General features: G+C 51.7%; 1 protein-coding gene across 2 annotated transcripts in view; it reads right to left on the reverse strand.

Moving 5' to 3' along the window:
* Positions 1 to 14,219, reverse strand: part of qars1 (glutaminyl-tRNA synthetase 1) — a 96,261-nt gene that overhangs the window by 24,045 nt on the left and 57,997 nt on the right. For both annotated transcript variants that reach the window (XM_041192016.1, XM_041192017.1), the window contains 3 exons: positions 13,573 to 13,710; positions 10,360 to 10,447; positions 4,872 to 5,015 (listed from right to left, as the gene is read on the reverse strand). In XM_041192016.1, coding sequence (XP_041047950.1) covers positions 4,872 to 5,015; positions 10,360 to 10,447; positions 13,573 to 13,710 — 370 coding nt within the window. The remainder of the gene's footprint in view (positions 1 to 4,871; positions 5,016 to 10,359; positions 10,448 to 13,572; positions 13,711 to 14,219) is intronic.

Consider the following 14,219-nt stretch of genomic DNA (forward strand, 5'->3'; position numbering starts at 1 on the left):
TCGAGAGACTTAGGAGAGTGACGGGTAAGTTGGAGGGTGCGAGGGAGTCGGAGAGACTGGGGGTGAGTTGGAAGGTGCGAGGGCTGTCAAGAGAGGAACAGGCAATTCAGAGGACGCGAGTGATCAGGAGAGTGGGGGAGTTGAATTGGAGGGACAGTGGGGGGAGGCGAGTTGGAGGGAGAGTGGGGGGTGAGTTGGAGGGAGAGTGGGGGCAAGTTGGAGGGAGAGTGGGGGCAAGTTGGAGGGAGAGTGGGGGCAAGTTGGAGGGAGAGTGGGGGGTGAATTGGAGGGAGTTGGGAGAGCGGGGGCGAGTTGGAGGGAGAGTGGGGGGGTGAATTGGAGGGAGTTGGGGGAGCGGGGGAGAGTTGGAGGGAGAGTGGGGAGGGCAAGTTGGAGGGAGAGTTGGAGGGAGAGTGGGGGGCAAGTTGGAGGGAGAGTGGAGGGGTGAATTGGAGGGAGTTGGGAGAGCGGGGGCAATTTGGAGGGAGAGTGGGGGGGTGAATTGGAGGGAGTTGGGAGAGCGGGGGCGAGTTGGAGGGAGAGTGGAGGGGTGAATTGGAGGGAGTTGGGAGAGCGGGGGTGAGTTGGAGGGAGAGTGGGGGGTGAATTGGAGGGAGTTGGGAGAGCGGGGGCGAGTTGGAGGGAGAGTGGGGGGGTGAATTGGAGGGAGTTGGGGGGGCAGGAGTGAGTTGGAGGGAGAGTGGGGGGGTGAATTGGAGGGAGTTGGGGGGGCAGGAGTGAGTTGGAGGGAGAGTGGGGACGTGAGTTGGAGGGAGTTGGGAGAGCGGGGGTGAGTTGGAGGGAGAGTGGGGACGTGAGTTGGAGGGAGTTGGGGGGGGCGGGGGAGTGAGTTGGAGGGAGAGTGGGGGGGTGAATTGGAGGGAGTTGGGGGAGCGGGGGTGAGTTGGTTGGAGAGTGGGGGGGGTGAATTGGAGGGAGTTGGGGGGAGCGGGGGAGAGTTGGAGGGAGAGTGGGGAGGGCAAGTTGGAGGGAGAGTTGGAGGGAGAGTGGGGGGCAAGTTGGAGGGAGAGTGGAGGGGTGAATTGGAGGGAGTTGGGGGAGCGGGGGCGAGTTGGAGGGAGAGTGGGGGGTGAATTGGAGGGAGTTGGGGGGGCGGGAGTGAGTTGGTTGGAGAGTGGGGACGTGAGTAGGAGGGAGTTGGGAGAGCGGGGGCGAGTTGGAGGGAGAGTGGGGGGTGAATTGGAGGGAGTTGGGAGAGCGGGGGCGAGTTGGAGGGAGAGTGGGGTGTGAGTTGGAGGGAGTTGGGAGAGCGGGGGTGAGTTGGAGGGAGAGTGGGGTGTGAGTTGGAGGGAGTTGGGGGGGCAGGAGTGAGTTGGTTGGAGGGGGGGTGAATTGGAGGGAGTTGGGGGGGCGGGGGGTGAGTTGGAGAGAGAGTGGGGGGGTGAATTGGAGGGAGTTGGGAGAGCGGGGGTGAGTTGGAGGGAGAGTGGGGGGTGAATTGGAGGGAGTTGGGAGAGCGGGGGTGAGTTGGAGGGAGAGTGGGGGGTGAATTGGAGGGAGTTGGGGGGGCGGGAGTGAGTTGGTTGGAGAGTGGGGACGTGAGTTGGAGGGAGTTGGGGGGGCGGGAGTGAGTTGGTTGGAGAGTGGGGACGTGAGTTGGAGGGAGTTGGGGGGGCGGGAGTGAGTTGGTTGGAGAGTGGGGACGTGAGTTGGAGGGAGTTGGGAGAGCGGGGGTGAGTTGGAGGGAGAGTGGGGGGTGAATTGGAGGGAGTTGGGAGAGCGGGGGCGAGTTGGAGGGAGAGTGGGGGGTGAATTGGAGGGAGTTGGGGGGGCGGGAGTGAGTTGGTTGGAGGGGGGGTGAATTGGAGGGAGTTGGGAGAGCGGGGGTGAGTTGGAGGGAGAGTGGGGGGTGAATTGGAGGGAGTTGGGAGAGCGGGGGCGAGTTGGAGGGAGAGTGGGGGGGTGAATTGGAGGGAGTTGGGAGAGCGGGGGTGAGTTGGAGGGAGAGTGGGGGGTGAATTGGAGGGAGTTGGGAGAGCGGGAGTGAGTTGGTTGGAGGGGGGGTGAATTGGAGGGAGTTGGGAGAGCGGGGGTGAGTTGGTTGGAGAGTGGGGGTGTGAGTTGGAGGGAGTTGGGAGAGCGGGGGCGAGTTGGAGGGAGAGTGGGGGGTGAGTTGGAGGGAGTTGGGGGAGCGGGAGTGAGTTGGAGGGAGAGTGGGGTGTGAGTTGGAGGGAGTTGGGAGAGCGGGGGCGAGTTGGAGGGAGAGTGGGGGGTGAGTTGGAGGGAGTTGGGGGAGCGGGAGTGAGTTGGAGGGAGAGTGGGGTGTGAGTTGGAGGGAGTTGGGGGGGCGGGGGTGAGTTGGAGAGAGAGTGGGGGGTGAATTGGAGGGAGTTGGGAGAGCGGGGGGCGAGTTGGAGGGAGAGTGGGGGGTGAATTGGAGGGAGTTGGGGGAGCGGGAGTGAGTTGGAGGGAGAGTGGGGGGGTGAATTGGAGGGAGTTGGGGGGGCGGGGGAGTGAGTTGGTTGGAGAGTGGGGGGGTGAATTGGAGGGAGTTGGGAGAGCGGGGGTGAGTTGGAGGGAGAGTGGAGGGTGAATTGGAGGGAGTTGGGAGAGCGGGGGCGAGTTGGAGGGAGAGTGGGAGCGTGAGTTGGAGGGAGTTGGGAGAGCGGGGGCGAGTTGGAGGGAGAGTGGGGGGTGAATTGGAGGGAGTTGGGGGGGCGGGGGAGTGAGTTGGAGGGAGAGTGGGGGGGTGAATTGGAGGGAGTTGGGAGAGCGGGGGGCGAGTTGGAGGGAGAGTGGGGGGTGAATTGGAGGGAGTTGGGGGGGGCGGGGGAGTGAGTTGGAGGGAGAGTGGGGGGGTGAATTGGAGGGAGTTGGGAGAGCGGGGGCGAGTTGGAGGGAGAGTGGGGGGTGAATTGGAGGGAGTTGGGAGAGCGGGGGCGAGTTGGAGGGAGAGTGGGGGGTGAATTGGAGGGAGTTGGGAGAGCGGGGGTGAGTTGGAGGGAGAGTGGGGGGTGAATTGGAGGGAGTTGGGAGAGCGGGAGTGAGTTGGTTGGAGAGTGGGGGGGTGAATTGGAGGGAGTTGGAAGAGCGGGAGTGAGTTGGTTGGAGAGTGGGGGGGTGAATTGGAGGGAGTTGGGAGAGCGGGAGTGAGTTAGAGGGAGAGTGGGGGGGGTGAATTGGAGGGAGTTGGGAGAGCGGGGGCGAGTTGGAGGGAGAGTGGGGTGTGAGTTGGAGGGAGTTGGGAGAGCGGGAGTGAGTTGGAGGGAGAGTGGGGGGGTGAATTGGAGGGAGTTGGAAGAGCGGGAGTGAGTTGGTTGGAGAGTGGGGGGGTGAGTTGGAGGGAGTTGGGAGAGCGGGGGCGAGTTGGAGGGAGAGTGGGGGGGTGAATTGGAGGGAGTTGGGAGAGCGGGGGCGAGTTGGAGGGAGAGTGGGGACGTGAGTTGGAGGGAGTTGGGAGAGCGGGGGCGAGTTGGAGGGAGAGTGGGGGGGTGAATTGGAGGGAGTTGGGGGGGCGGGGGAGTGAGTTGGAGGGAGAGTGGGGGGGTGAATTGGAGGGAGTTGGAAGAGCGGGGGTGAGTTGGAGGGAGAGTGGAGGGTGAATTGGAGGGAGTTGGGAGAGCGGGGGTGAGTTGGAGGGAGAGTGGAGGGTGAATTGGAGGGAGTTGGGAGAGCGGGGGTGAGTTGGAGGGAGAGTGGAGGGTGAATTGGAGGGAGTTGGGGGAGCGGGGGAGTGAGTTGGAGGGAGAGTGGGGGGGTGAATTGGAGGGAGTTGGGAGAGCGGGGGTGAGTTGGAGGGAGAGTGGGGACGTGAATTGGAGGGAGTTGGGGGGGCGGGGGAGTGAGTTGGAGGGAGAGTGGGGGGTGAATTGGAGGGAGTTGGGGGGGCGGGGGTGAGTTGGTTGGAGAGTGGGGGGGTGAGTTGGAGGGAGTTGGGAGAGCGGGGGCGAGTTGGAGGGAGAGTGGGGGACGTGAATTGGAGGGAGTTGGGGGGGGCGGGGAGTGAGTTGGAGGGAGAGTGGGGGGGTGAATTGGAGGGAGTTGGGAGAGCGGGGGTGAGTTGGAGGGAGAGTGGGGGGTGAATTGGAGGGAGTTGGGGGGGCGGGGGAGTGAGTTGGAGGGAGAGTGGGGGGTGAATTGGAGGGAGTTGGGGGGGCGGGAGTGAGTTGGTTGGAGAGTGGGGACGTGAGTTGGAGGGAGTTGGGAGAGCGGGGGCGAGTTGGAGGGAGAGTGGGGGGTGAATTGGAGGGAGTTGGGGGGGCGGGGGAGTGAGTTGGAGGGAGAGTGGGGGGGTGAATTGGAGGGAGTTGGGAGAGCGGGGGTGAGTTGGAGGGAGAGTGGGGGGTGAATTGGAGGGAGTTGGGGGGGCGGGGGAGTGAGTTGGAGGGAGAGTGGGGGGTGAATTGGAGGGAGTTGGGGGGGCGGGAGTGAGTTGGTTGGAGAGTGGGGACGTGAGTTGGAGGGAGTTGGGAGAGCGGGGGCGAGTTGGAGGGAGAGTGGGGGGTGAATTGGAGGGAGTTGGGGGGGCGGGAGTGAGTTGGTTGGAGGGGGGGTGAATTGGAGGGAGTTGGGAGAGCGGGGGTGAGTTAGAGGGAGAGTGGGGGGGTGAGTTGGAGGGAGTTGGGAGAGCGGGGGCGAGTTGGAGAGTATGAAGGTGTCGAGTGGCGAGCGATGCAGCATTGTGATTGAAAAAGATCGACTGAGCATGTGCAGTTACAATGCAATTCTTGGCGCATTTGCAGTAACTGTGCTGTTCGGAGCAAGTGCTGTTCGGTAAACTCCATCATTTACAAACAGTGCCAAAACAAAATGCATTATCAGAACATCCTTAAAAGACACATATTCCTGCATTTAAAAGTCAACACCTACAAAGGAATGCAGACTTCCAGACAATGTGACACAAATATTACCTGGTCAGATGGGAAGTTTGTTATGGTAACTTTGAGTGGCTCGAGAACAGCCATTGCCCGTGCTGCTGTCTCATTGAGAATATCTCGTACACACGACTCTAGCAGGTGTGGCTCCATTGTTGTCTGGGCAACTGTCACTCCGACCTATGGGAGGAAGAGAGAAAGTAACTGAAACCATCTACTGAGACATCATCTCAGTGAGCTGACTGGATTGAGGCACTGAGCTGGAGAGACAGCTGGCAGTACAGTAAGAAACAGTACGGCATTAGGTGGGATCAGAGTAGGAAGGAATGTGACAAGGTCTAAATTAGATTTACACAGCATATGTGGGATAGCACAGAATGTGGTAAATAGGGTTGGGGAACTGCATGTGCAGGGACCCATGTGAGAATATGATGTTGTGGTGATAGCAGAAGCCTGGGTCAAAAAAAAAGCAAGACTGAATATTAAATATTCTTGTACAGGGCGTTCAGGAAAGATAGGGAAGAAAAGGAATGGGGAGGGGTTGCAGTATTAAGGATAACATTGCAGTGCTGGAGAGAGAGAATGTCCTCAAGAACAGAACCTATCTGGCTAGAGAAAATAAACAGTAGATGATGGCCTAGTCGTAAAGCCTCTGGGCTAGTAATCCCGGGGAATGCTCTAGGAACCTGGGCTCGAATCCTGCCACAGCAGATGGTGGGATTTGAATTCAATAAAAATCTGGGATTAAAAGTCTAATGATGACCATGAAACCATCGTCTGGTTCATTAACCTTCCCCTTTAGGAAAGGGCATTACATGTGACTCCAGGCCCCACAGAAATGTGCTTTACTCTTAAATACCCCCTGAAACGGCCTAGTTGTAACAAACTGCTACAAAGTCCTCAAAAAAGGAATGAAACTGGATGGACCTCCCGACATCGACCTAGGCACCAGAGGCAAAATACCTAGGCACTTGTAGGCAAACTCAGCCCTGTCGACATCTGGGGGATGGGAGAGCTGTCTCACAGACTAGCAATAGCCTAACAAAGTTCTCACAGAATCATATCTGACATATAATGTCCCAGATATTACAGATAACACCATCACCATCCCTGGGTATGTCCTGTCCGACCGGCAGCAGAGGTAGTAGCACACTGGTACACAGCAACACCAGGTTAAACATGGGTAAGGAAACCTCCCGCTGATTACCATGTACCACCTGAATGTTGAACACCACTTGGAGGGAGCACCGAGGGTGGCAAGGGTGCAGAATGTACTCTGGGGGACTTCTAGCACCACCACTGACCGAACTGGCAGAGTCCTAAATGCTGCTAGACTGGGTCTGCGGCAGGTGATGACAGAACCAACAAGGGGGAAAAATATACTCATCCTCACTAACCAGTCTGCTGCAGCTGCAACCATGACAGTATCGTTAGGAGTGACCAGTCTTTGTGGAGACAATGAGGATACCCTCCATTGTGTGCTAAATGGGATAGATTTCAAACAGATCTAGCGACTCAAGACTGGGCATCCATCAGACGCTTTGGGCCACCAGCAGCAGCAGAATTGTACTCAAGCACAATCTGTAACCTCATGGCCCAGCATATCCCCAACTCTACCACTGCCACCAAGTCAGAGCATCAGCCCTGGTTCAATGAAGAGTGCAGGAGGGCATGTCAGGAACAGCACCAGGCATACCTAAAAATGAGGAGTCAAGCTGGTGAACTATAACACAGGACTACTTGCGTGTCAAGCAGCATAAGCAGCAAGTGATAGACAGAGCTAAGCGATCCCACAACCAATGGATCAGATCTAAGCTCTGCAGTCCTGCCACATCCAGTTGTGAATGGTAGTGGACAATTAAACAACTCACTGGAGGAAGAGGCTCCACAAATATCCCCATCCTCAATGATGGAGGAGTCCAGCACATCAGTGCAAAAGATAAGGCTGAAGCATTTGCTACAATCTTCAGCCAGAAGTGCCAAGTGGATGATCCATCTCAGCCTCCTCCGGAGGTCCCCAGCATCACAGATGCCAGTCTTCAGTCAATTCGATTTACTGCACATGATACCAAGAAATAGCTGAAGGCACTGGATACTGCAAAGGATATGGGCCCTGACAATATTCCAGCAACAGCACTGAAAACTTGTGCTCCAGAACTTGCCGTGCCCCTAGCCAAGCTGTTCCAGCGCAGCTACAACACTGGCATCTACCCAGCTATGTGGAAAATTGCCCAGCTATGTCCTGGACACAAAAAGCTGGACAAATCCAACCCAGCCAATCACCGCCCCATCAGTCTACTCTTGAACAACGGTAAAATAATGGAAGGGGTCATCAACAGTGCTATCACGTGGCACTTGCTTAGCCCAGTTTGGGTTCCCCATCAGGGCCACTCAGCTCCTGACCTCATTACAGACTTGACTCAAACATGGAAAAAAGAACTGAACTCCCGAGGTGAGGTGAGAGTGACTGCCCTTGACATCAAGGCCACATTTGACCGAGTGTGACATCAAGGAGCCCTAGCAAAACTGAAGTCAATGGGAATCGGGGGAAAGCTCTTCACTGGTTGGAGTCATACCTAGCACAAAGCAAGATGGTTGTAGTTGTTGGTCAATCATAGCTCCAGGACATCACTGCAGGAGTTCCTCAGGGTAGTGTCCTCGGCCCAACCATCCTTAGCTGCTTCATCAACAATGACCTTCCTTTCGTCATAAGGTCAGAAGTGGGGATGTTCGCTGATGATTGCACAATGTTCAACACCATTCGCAACTCCTCAGACACTGAAGCAGTCCATGTCCAAATGCAGCAAGACGTGGACAATATCCAGGGTTGGGCTGACAAGTGGCAACTAACATTCACGCCACACAAGTGCCAGGCAATGACCATCTCCAACAAGTCGGAATCTAACCATCATTCCTTGATGTTCAATGGCGTTACCATCATTGAATCCCACACTGTCAACATCCTGGAGGTTACCATTTAGCAGAAACTAAACTGGACTAGCCATATAAATACTGTGGCTACAACAGGAGAGCAAAGGTTGGGAATCCTGCAACAAGTAATTCACCTCCTGACTCCCCAAAGCCTGTCCACCATCTACAAGGCACAAGTCAGGAGTGTGATGGAATACTCCCCACTTGCCTGGATGAGCGCAACTCCAACAACACTGAAGAAGCTTGACACCATCCAGGACAAAGCAGCTCGCTTGATTGGCACCACATCACAAACATTCACTCCCTCCACCATCAACGCCCAGTAGCAGCAGTGTGTACCATCTACAAGATGCACTGCAGGAATTCACCAAGGCTCCTTAGACAGCACCTTCCAAACCCATGGCCACTACCATCTAGAAGGACAAGGGGAGCAAATACATGGGAACACCACCACTTGGAAGTTCCCCTCCAAGTCACTCACCATCCTGACTTGGAAATATATCACCGTTTCTTCACTGTTGCTGGGTCAAAATCCTGGAACTCCCTCCCTAACAGCTATACTTACACTACATGGACCGCAATGGTTCAAGAAGGCAGCTCACCACCACCTTCTCAAGGGCAACTAGGGATTGGTAATAAATGCTGGCCCAGCCAGCGAAGCCCACATCCCATGAATGAATAAAAAAATAAATAAATGAATAACATTGCTGGGTGTATTTTATAGGAAAGATAGGAAGAAATTTGCAACAAAATTATGGAGAGGCAGAAAAGTTATAGAATAGTTGCATTGGGGGACTGGAATTATCTGAATATTAACTGGGATAGTAATAGTATAGAGGGGAAAGAGTTTCTAATGTGCGTTCAGGTGAATTTTTTTTTTACACAGTATGTTTCCAGTCCAATGAAGGAAGCAGCACTGTTGAGTCTGGTTCTAGGGAATAAGGCGGGACAAATGGATCAAGTGTCAGTGGGAGAATATTTATGGGAGTGGTCATTGTATCATAAGGGTTAACTTTTTTATGGAAAAGGACCAGGAGCAATCTAAAGTAAGAATAATTAACTGGGAGAAAGCCAAAAGCAAAAAACTGCGGATGCTGGAAATCCAAAACAAAAATAGAAACAGAAATACCTGGAAAAACTCAGCAGGTCTGGCAGCATCAGCAGAGGAGAGCACAGTTGACGTTTCAAGTCCTCATGATCCTGTTGAAGGGTCATGAGGACTCGAAACGTCAACTGTGCTCTCTTCCGCCGATGCTGCCAGACCTGCTGAGATTTTCCAGGTATTTCTGTTTCTGTTTTGGAAGAAAGCCAACTTTTATGGGGTGAGGACAGATCTGGCCCAGATAAATTGCAACTGAACATTTAAAGAAGAAATGGTTCTGGTTCAGGATTGATCAGGACAAGCACATTCCCACAAAGGGGAAAGGGCAGGACAAACAAAGCCAGGGCTCCCTAGATGATGAAGGAGATAGAGTATGAAACAGAGAAAGGAGGCATATAAGAGGTCAGTGACTAGGGGACATAGATTTAAAGTGATTGGTAGAAGGATTAAAGGGGAGATGAGGAAGAATTTTTTCACCCAGCGGGTTTTGGGAGTCTTGAACTCACTGCCTGAAAGGGTAGTGCAGGCAGAAATTCTCAACTCAATTCAAAGTGTCTGGATGTGGACCTGAAGTGCTGTAACCTGCAGGGTTATGGACCAAAGGCTGAAAAGTAGGATTAGGCTGGGTGGCTCATTTTCAACTGGCACAGACACAATGGGCCATGTGGCCTCGTTCTGCGCTGTAAACTTTCTATGATATTATGACCCAGATCAGGTGGATAATACTTGAGAACCAGGGTGGATGTAGAAAATTCAGAGGGAAAATGAAAAAAGAAATAAGCAGCAAAGAGAGTATGAGAAGAGACTGGGAGCTAACATGACAAAGAATCCAAATTTCTTCTATAGGCAAATAAATAGTAAAAGAATGATAAAAGAGGATTTACACATGGAGGTAGGGGCACAGTTGAGGTACTAAATAAGTACTTTGCATCTGTCTTTTTCAAGGAAGATGCTACTGCCCAAGTTGTAGTGAAAGAGGAGGAAGCTGTGACATGGGATGAGCCAAATATTGATAAGGAGGTGGTAATGGATAGGCTGGCTGTGCTTAAAGCTGACTAGGCACCAGGACCGGGTCAGATACATCTGAGGATAGAGGGGGAAAAAAGAGTGGAAATTGCGGAGGCACTGGCCATAATCTCCCAATCCTCCTCAGATCGGGGGGGGGGGGGGGTGCGGGGGGTGGAGAAATGTCAGGCAACTAGAGAATTGCAAATGTTGCATCCTCGCTCAAAACAAAAAGTGGAAGAATAAACACAGGACTTACAGACTAATCAGTTTAACCTTGGTGGTGGGAAAGGTTCTGGAAACGATAATCTGGGACAAAATTAACAGAGTCCTACCAAGAAGAGTTGCAGTAACAATTGCCCCTGGGTAGCACTGTCCGAGTTTCTCAATCATATTCAGCTTCCTGTGCATAAAACCAGCTGTTGCAATTCATTGTCATAAAGGGATTTGCAGGCAGGGTGTTCAATGACACATGGAACATCTCACCTTAGCACAAAAGCTGTTGATTGCGTCTGGAGGGAACCCTCTCCTGCGAAGGGCAGTCAGTGTAAACAAACGGGGATCATCCCAGTCCCTGCAGGCGGAGAGAAGAAATAAGATAACAGAAATCGAGAAAAGGGGGCAAGAGTCCAACAAATATGGAAACCGAACAGACAGGGACAGTGATACACCAATCAGCCCTGCAAGCTCATTCTTCTGCCACTCAGTTAAATCACTCATTTTTGTTTGTTCATGAGATGCGAGGGTCATTGGCTGGGCCAGCATTTATTGTCCATCCCTAATTACCTTGAGAAAATGGTGTTGAGCTACCTTTTTAAACTGCTGCAGTCCATGTTGTGTTGGTACACCTACAGGGGTGTTAGGGAGCTCTGTAATGAGGTCAGGACCAAGTGACCCTGGTAGAACCCAAACTGAGCATCGGTGAGCAGGTTATTGCTGAGCAAGCACCATTTGATAGCATTACTATGAAATCTTCCATCACTTTGCTGATTATTGAGACAAGGCAAATAAGGTGATAATCGGCTGGATTGGATCTGTCCTGCTTCTTGTGGACAGAACAACACTGGGCAATTTTCCACAAAGTTGCATAGGTGCTGATGTTGTAGCTGTACTGGAACAGCTTGGCTAGTGGTGCGGTTAGTTCTGCAGCACAAGTTTTCAATACCCCAGCCATAATTTTGGCCCATTACCTTTAATCAGTCACTTCCTGGTGTTACGTGGAGTGAATCAAATTGGCTGAAAACTGGCATCTGTGATACTGAGGACCTCAGGAGGTAGTCTTGCAAAGACTTCAGCCTTATCCTTTGCACTGATAAGTACATACGAACATGAGAAATAGGAGAAGGCCATTCGGCCTTCAAGCTTCCCCGTCATTCAATAAGACCATGGCTGATCTGCCCCAGGCCTCAACCCGTCTTTTGTGCCAGCTCCTCAAAGCTCTCAGCTCCCTGATATTTCAAAAATCTATCTCCTCTTAAATATTTTGTGATCCAGCCTCCACAGGGTAGAGAATTCCAGGCATTCACTACTCTCAGAGAAGCAATTCCTTCGGATCTCAGTTTTAAATGAGTGTCCCCTTATTCTGTAACTATGTCCACTAGTTCGAGATCCCCCACTAGTGGAAACATCTTCTCAACATCTACCCTGTCAAGCCCCCTCAGAATCTTATATGTTTCAATAAGATCACCCCTCATTCTTCTAAACTCTAACGAATAAAGGCCTAACCTGTTTAGCCGTTCTTGATAAGCCAACCCCTTCATCCCAGGAATCAGCCTAGTGAATCTCTTTTAAACTGCCTCCAATGCCAGTATATCCTATCTTAAATACAGGGACCAAAACTGTACACAGTACTCCAGGTGCAGCTTTGCCAACACCCTGATGTGCTGGGCTCCCCAATCATTGACGGTGGGGGTATTTGTGGAACGTCCTCTTCCAGTGAGCTGTTTAATTGTCCTCCACCATGCACGACTGGATGTTGCAAGACTGCAGAGCTCAGATCTGATCCATTGGTTGTGCAATTGCTTAGCTCTGTCTATCAATTGCTGCTTATGCTGTTTGGCACGCAAGTAGTCCTGTGTGGTAGCTTCACCAGGTTGACATCTCATTTTTAGGTATGCCTGGTGCTGCTCCTGGCATTCCCTCCTGCACTCTTCATTGAACCAGGGTTGATCCCCTGGTTTGATGGTAATGGTAGAGTGGGGGCTATGCCAGGCCATGAGGTTACAGAATGTGTTTGAATACAATTTTTGTTTTTGCTGATGGCCCACAGCACTTCATGGATGTTTGGTTTTGAGTCGCGAGATCTGTTCTGAATCTATCCCATTTAGCATGGGAGTAGTACCACACAACACAATGGAGGAATCCTCAATGTGAAGATTGGACTTCATCGCCACAATGTCTGTGCTATGATCATTTTTACCAACACTGTCATGGATATATTGCTCGGAAATGGGTTGTCAAATAGATTGGTAAGGACGTAATGGTTCTCTCACCACCTGCTGCAGGCCCAGCCTGGCAAATATGTCCTTTAGGACTCAGCCAGCTCTTGGTGATGGACATTAAAGTTTTTCCACTCAGAGTATACCCTACTATCCTCAGTGCTTCTTCCAAGTGGTGACTAACACGGAGAAGTACCGATTCATGAGTTGAGGGAGGATGGTAGGTGGTAATCAGCAGAAAATTTTTTTGCTTGTGGTTGACCTGATGCTATGAGACTTCATAAGGTCTGGAATCAATGTTGAGGACTCCCAGGGCAACTCCCTCCCTGTGCCACCACCTCTGCTGGGCCTGTCCCTGCCAGTGGGACAGGATATTCCCAGGGATGGTGATGATGGTGTCTGGGACATTGTCTGTATGGTATGATTCCGTGATCTTGACAATTTGCTTTATAAATAAAAGCAAAAAAAGCTGGTTCTAAAAACCTGAAATAAAAACAGAAAATGCTGGCAATACTCAGGTCAGGCTGTTGCTTGACTAGTCTGTGCGACAGGTCTCCTAATTTTGGCACAAGTCCCTACGTGTTAGTGAAAAGACTTTGCAGACTTGACTGGGCCATGTCTGCCTTTGCTGCACCTGGTACCTAGGTCGGTGCCTGTGGTCCATTTGGTTTTATCCTCATTGCAGTTTTGTGTCATGGCTTTGATACAACTGAATGGCTTGACAGGCCATTTAAAAGGGCAGTTAGGAGTCAACCACAATTGCCGTGGATCTGAGTCACATGTAGGCCAGACTGGGTAAGGACAGCAGATTTCCTTCCCTAAAGGACAATAGTGAACCAGATGGGTTTTTACCACAATCGATTCACGGTCATTGTTACTAAGACTAGCTTTTAATCCCAGATTTATTTACTTAATTGGATTTAAATTTCCCAGCTGCCGTGGTGCGATTTAAACTCACGTCTCAGAGAATTAGTAGAGGCTTCTGGATCACTAGTCCAGTAATGTTACCATTATGCTACCATGCCTTTGCCCCATTTCCTTAATACCTTCGGTTAACAAAAATCTATCAATTTCAGATTTAAAATCAACAGTATCAGCTGCCCTATGGAGACCCACATATTAATGCGCCTACGATCTGCTGATTAAATATCATTAAGGGGTTTAATTGTAGACAGTGCCTGGTTACAAGGTTTCAGTTTTGCATTATAAAACACTCTCAACCTCAGAACAAAGAACCAAATTATATAATAGAATCAGTTACCTCACGACACCCGCCTCCACCAGCTTGATAATCTTTCTCTTTGATACCACTGTATAGTGCAGATTCAGCCGTCCATATTCCCATTGCACAGGGCAGTACAGGTCCAGAGCATTACACAGCCAGTAGTAGGATGAACGCCTGTAGGAGATATATTGCATAAAGTCAGCATCTCAACCTCCCTCGCACACATCTTCTCTCCCCTTACATGGGGGTCAGTTATTAGTGTTACTGTGCCAGAGGTCAACTAACTCAGCACCTGGCATCGAACCATGGACTGTCCTGTCAGCACAGCTAATCACCGCATGAGGCACAGCCAAGCAGGAGATTCTGAACAAGACACAAATGTTACCTGAAAAAAATTTTACAAGAACTGGTTATGGTCTCAGACCTCTCCCCTACTGCTAGAAGTGAGATGTTTGCTCATCCATTGAACCTGTCTAAAAATTGTGGACATTTATCACCAAGTGGAGGACCAAGGTCTCTGACCATTCTGGCATAAGCATGACAATCCCTTTCTCGATTCTTCTTCACTGAAAAGAGTTCTTGTGATTGCCTGCTTCCCCTCAGCGATACCTCATGCAAAACAGGAATGGCCCGGAATGGGGACTAGCTGTCATCTCATCCCACACTGGCCAGAACAAACCTCC

Source organism: Carcharodon carcharias, chromosome 7, assembly GCF_017639515.1.
Source record: "Carcharodon carcharias isolate sCarCar2 chromosome 7, sCarCar2.pri, whole genome shotgun sequence".
Classification (NCBI taxonomy): Eukaryota; Metazoa; Chordata; class Chondrichthyes; order Lamniformes; family Lamnidae; genus Carcharodon; species Carcharodon carcharias.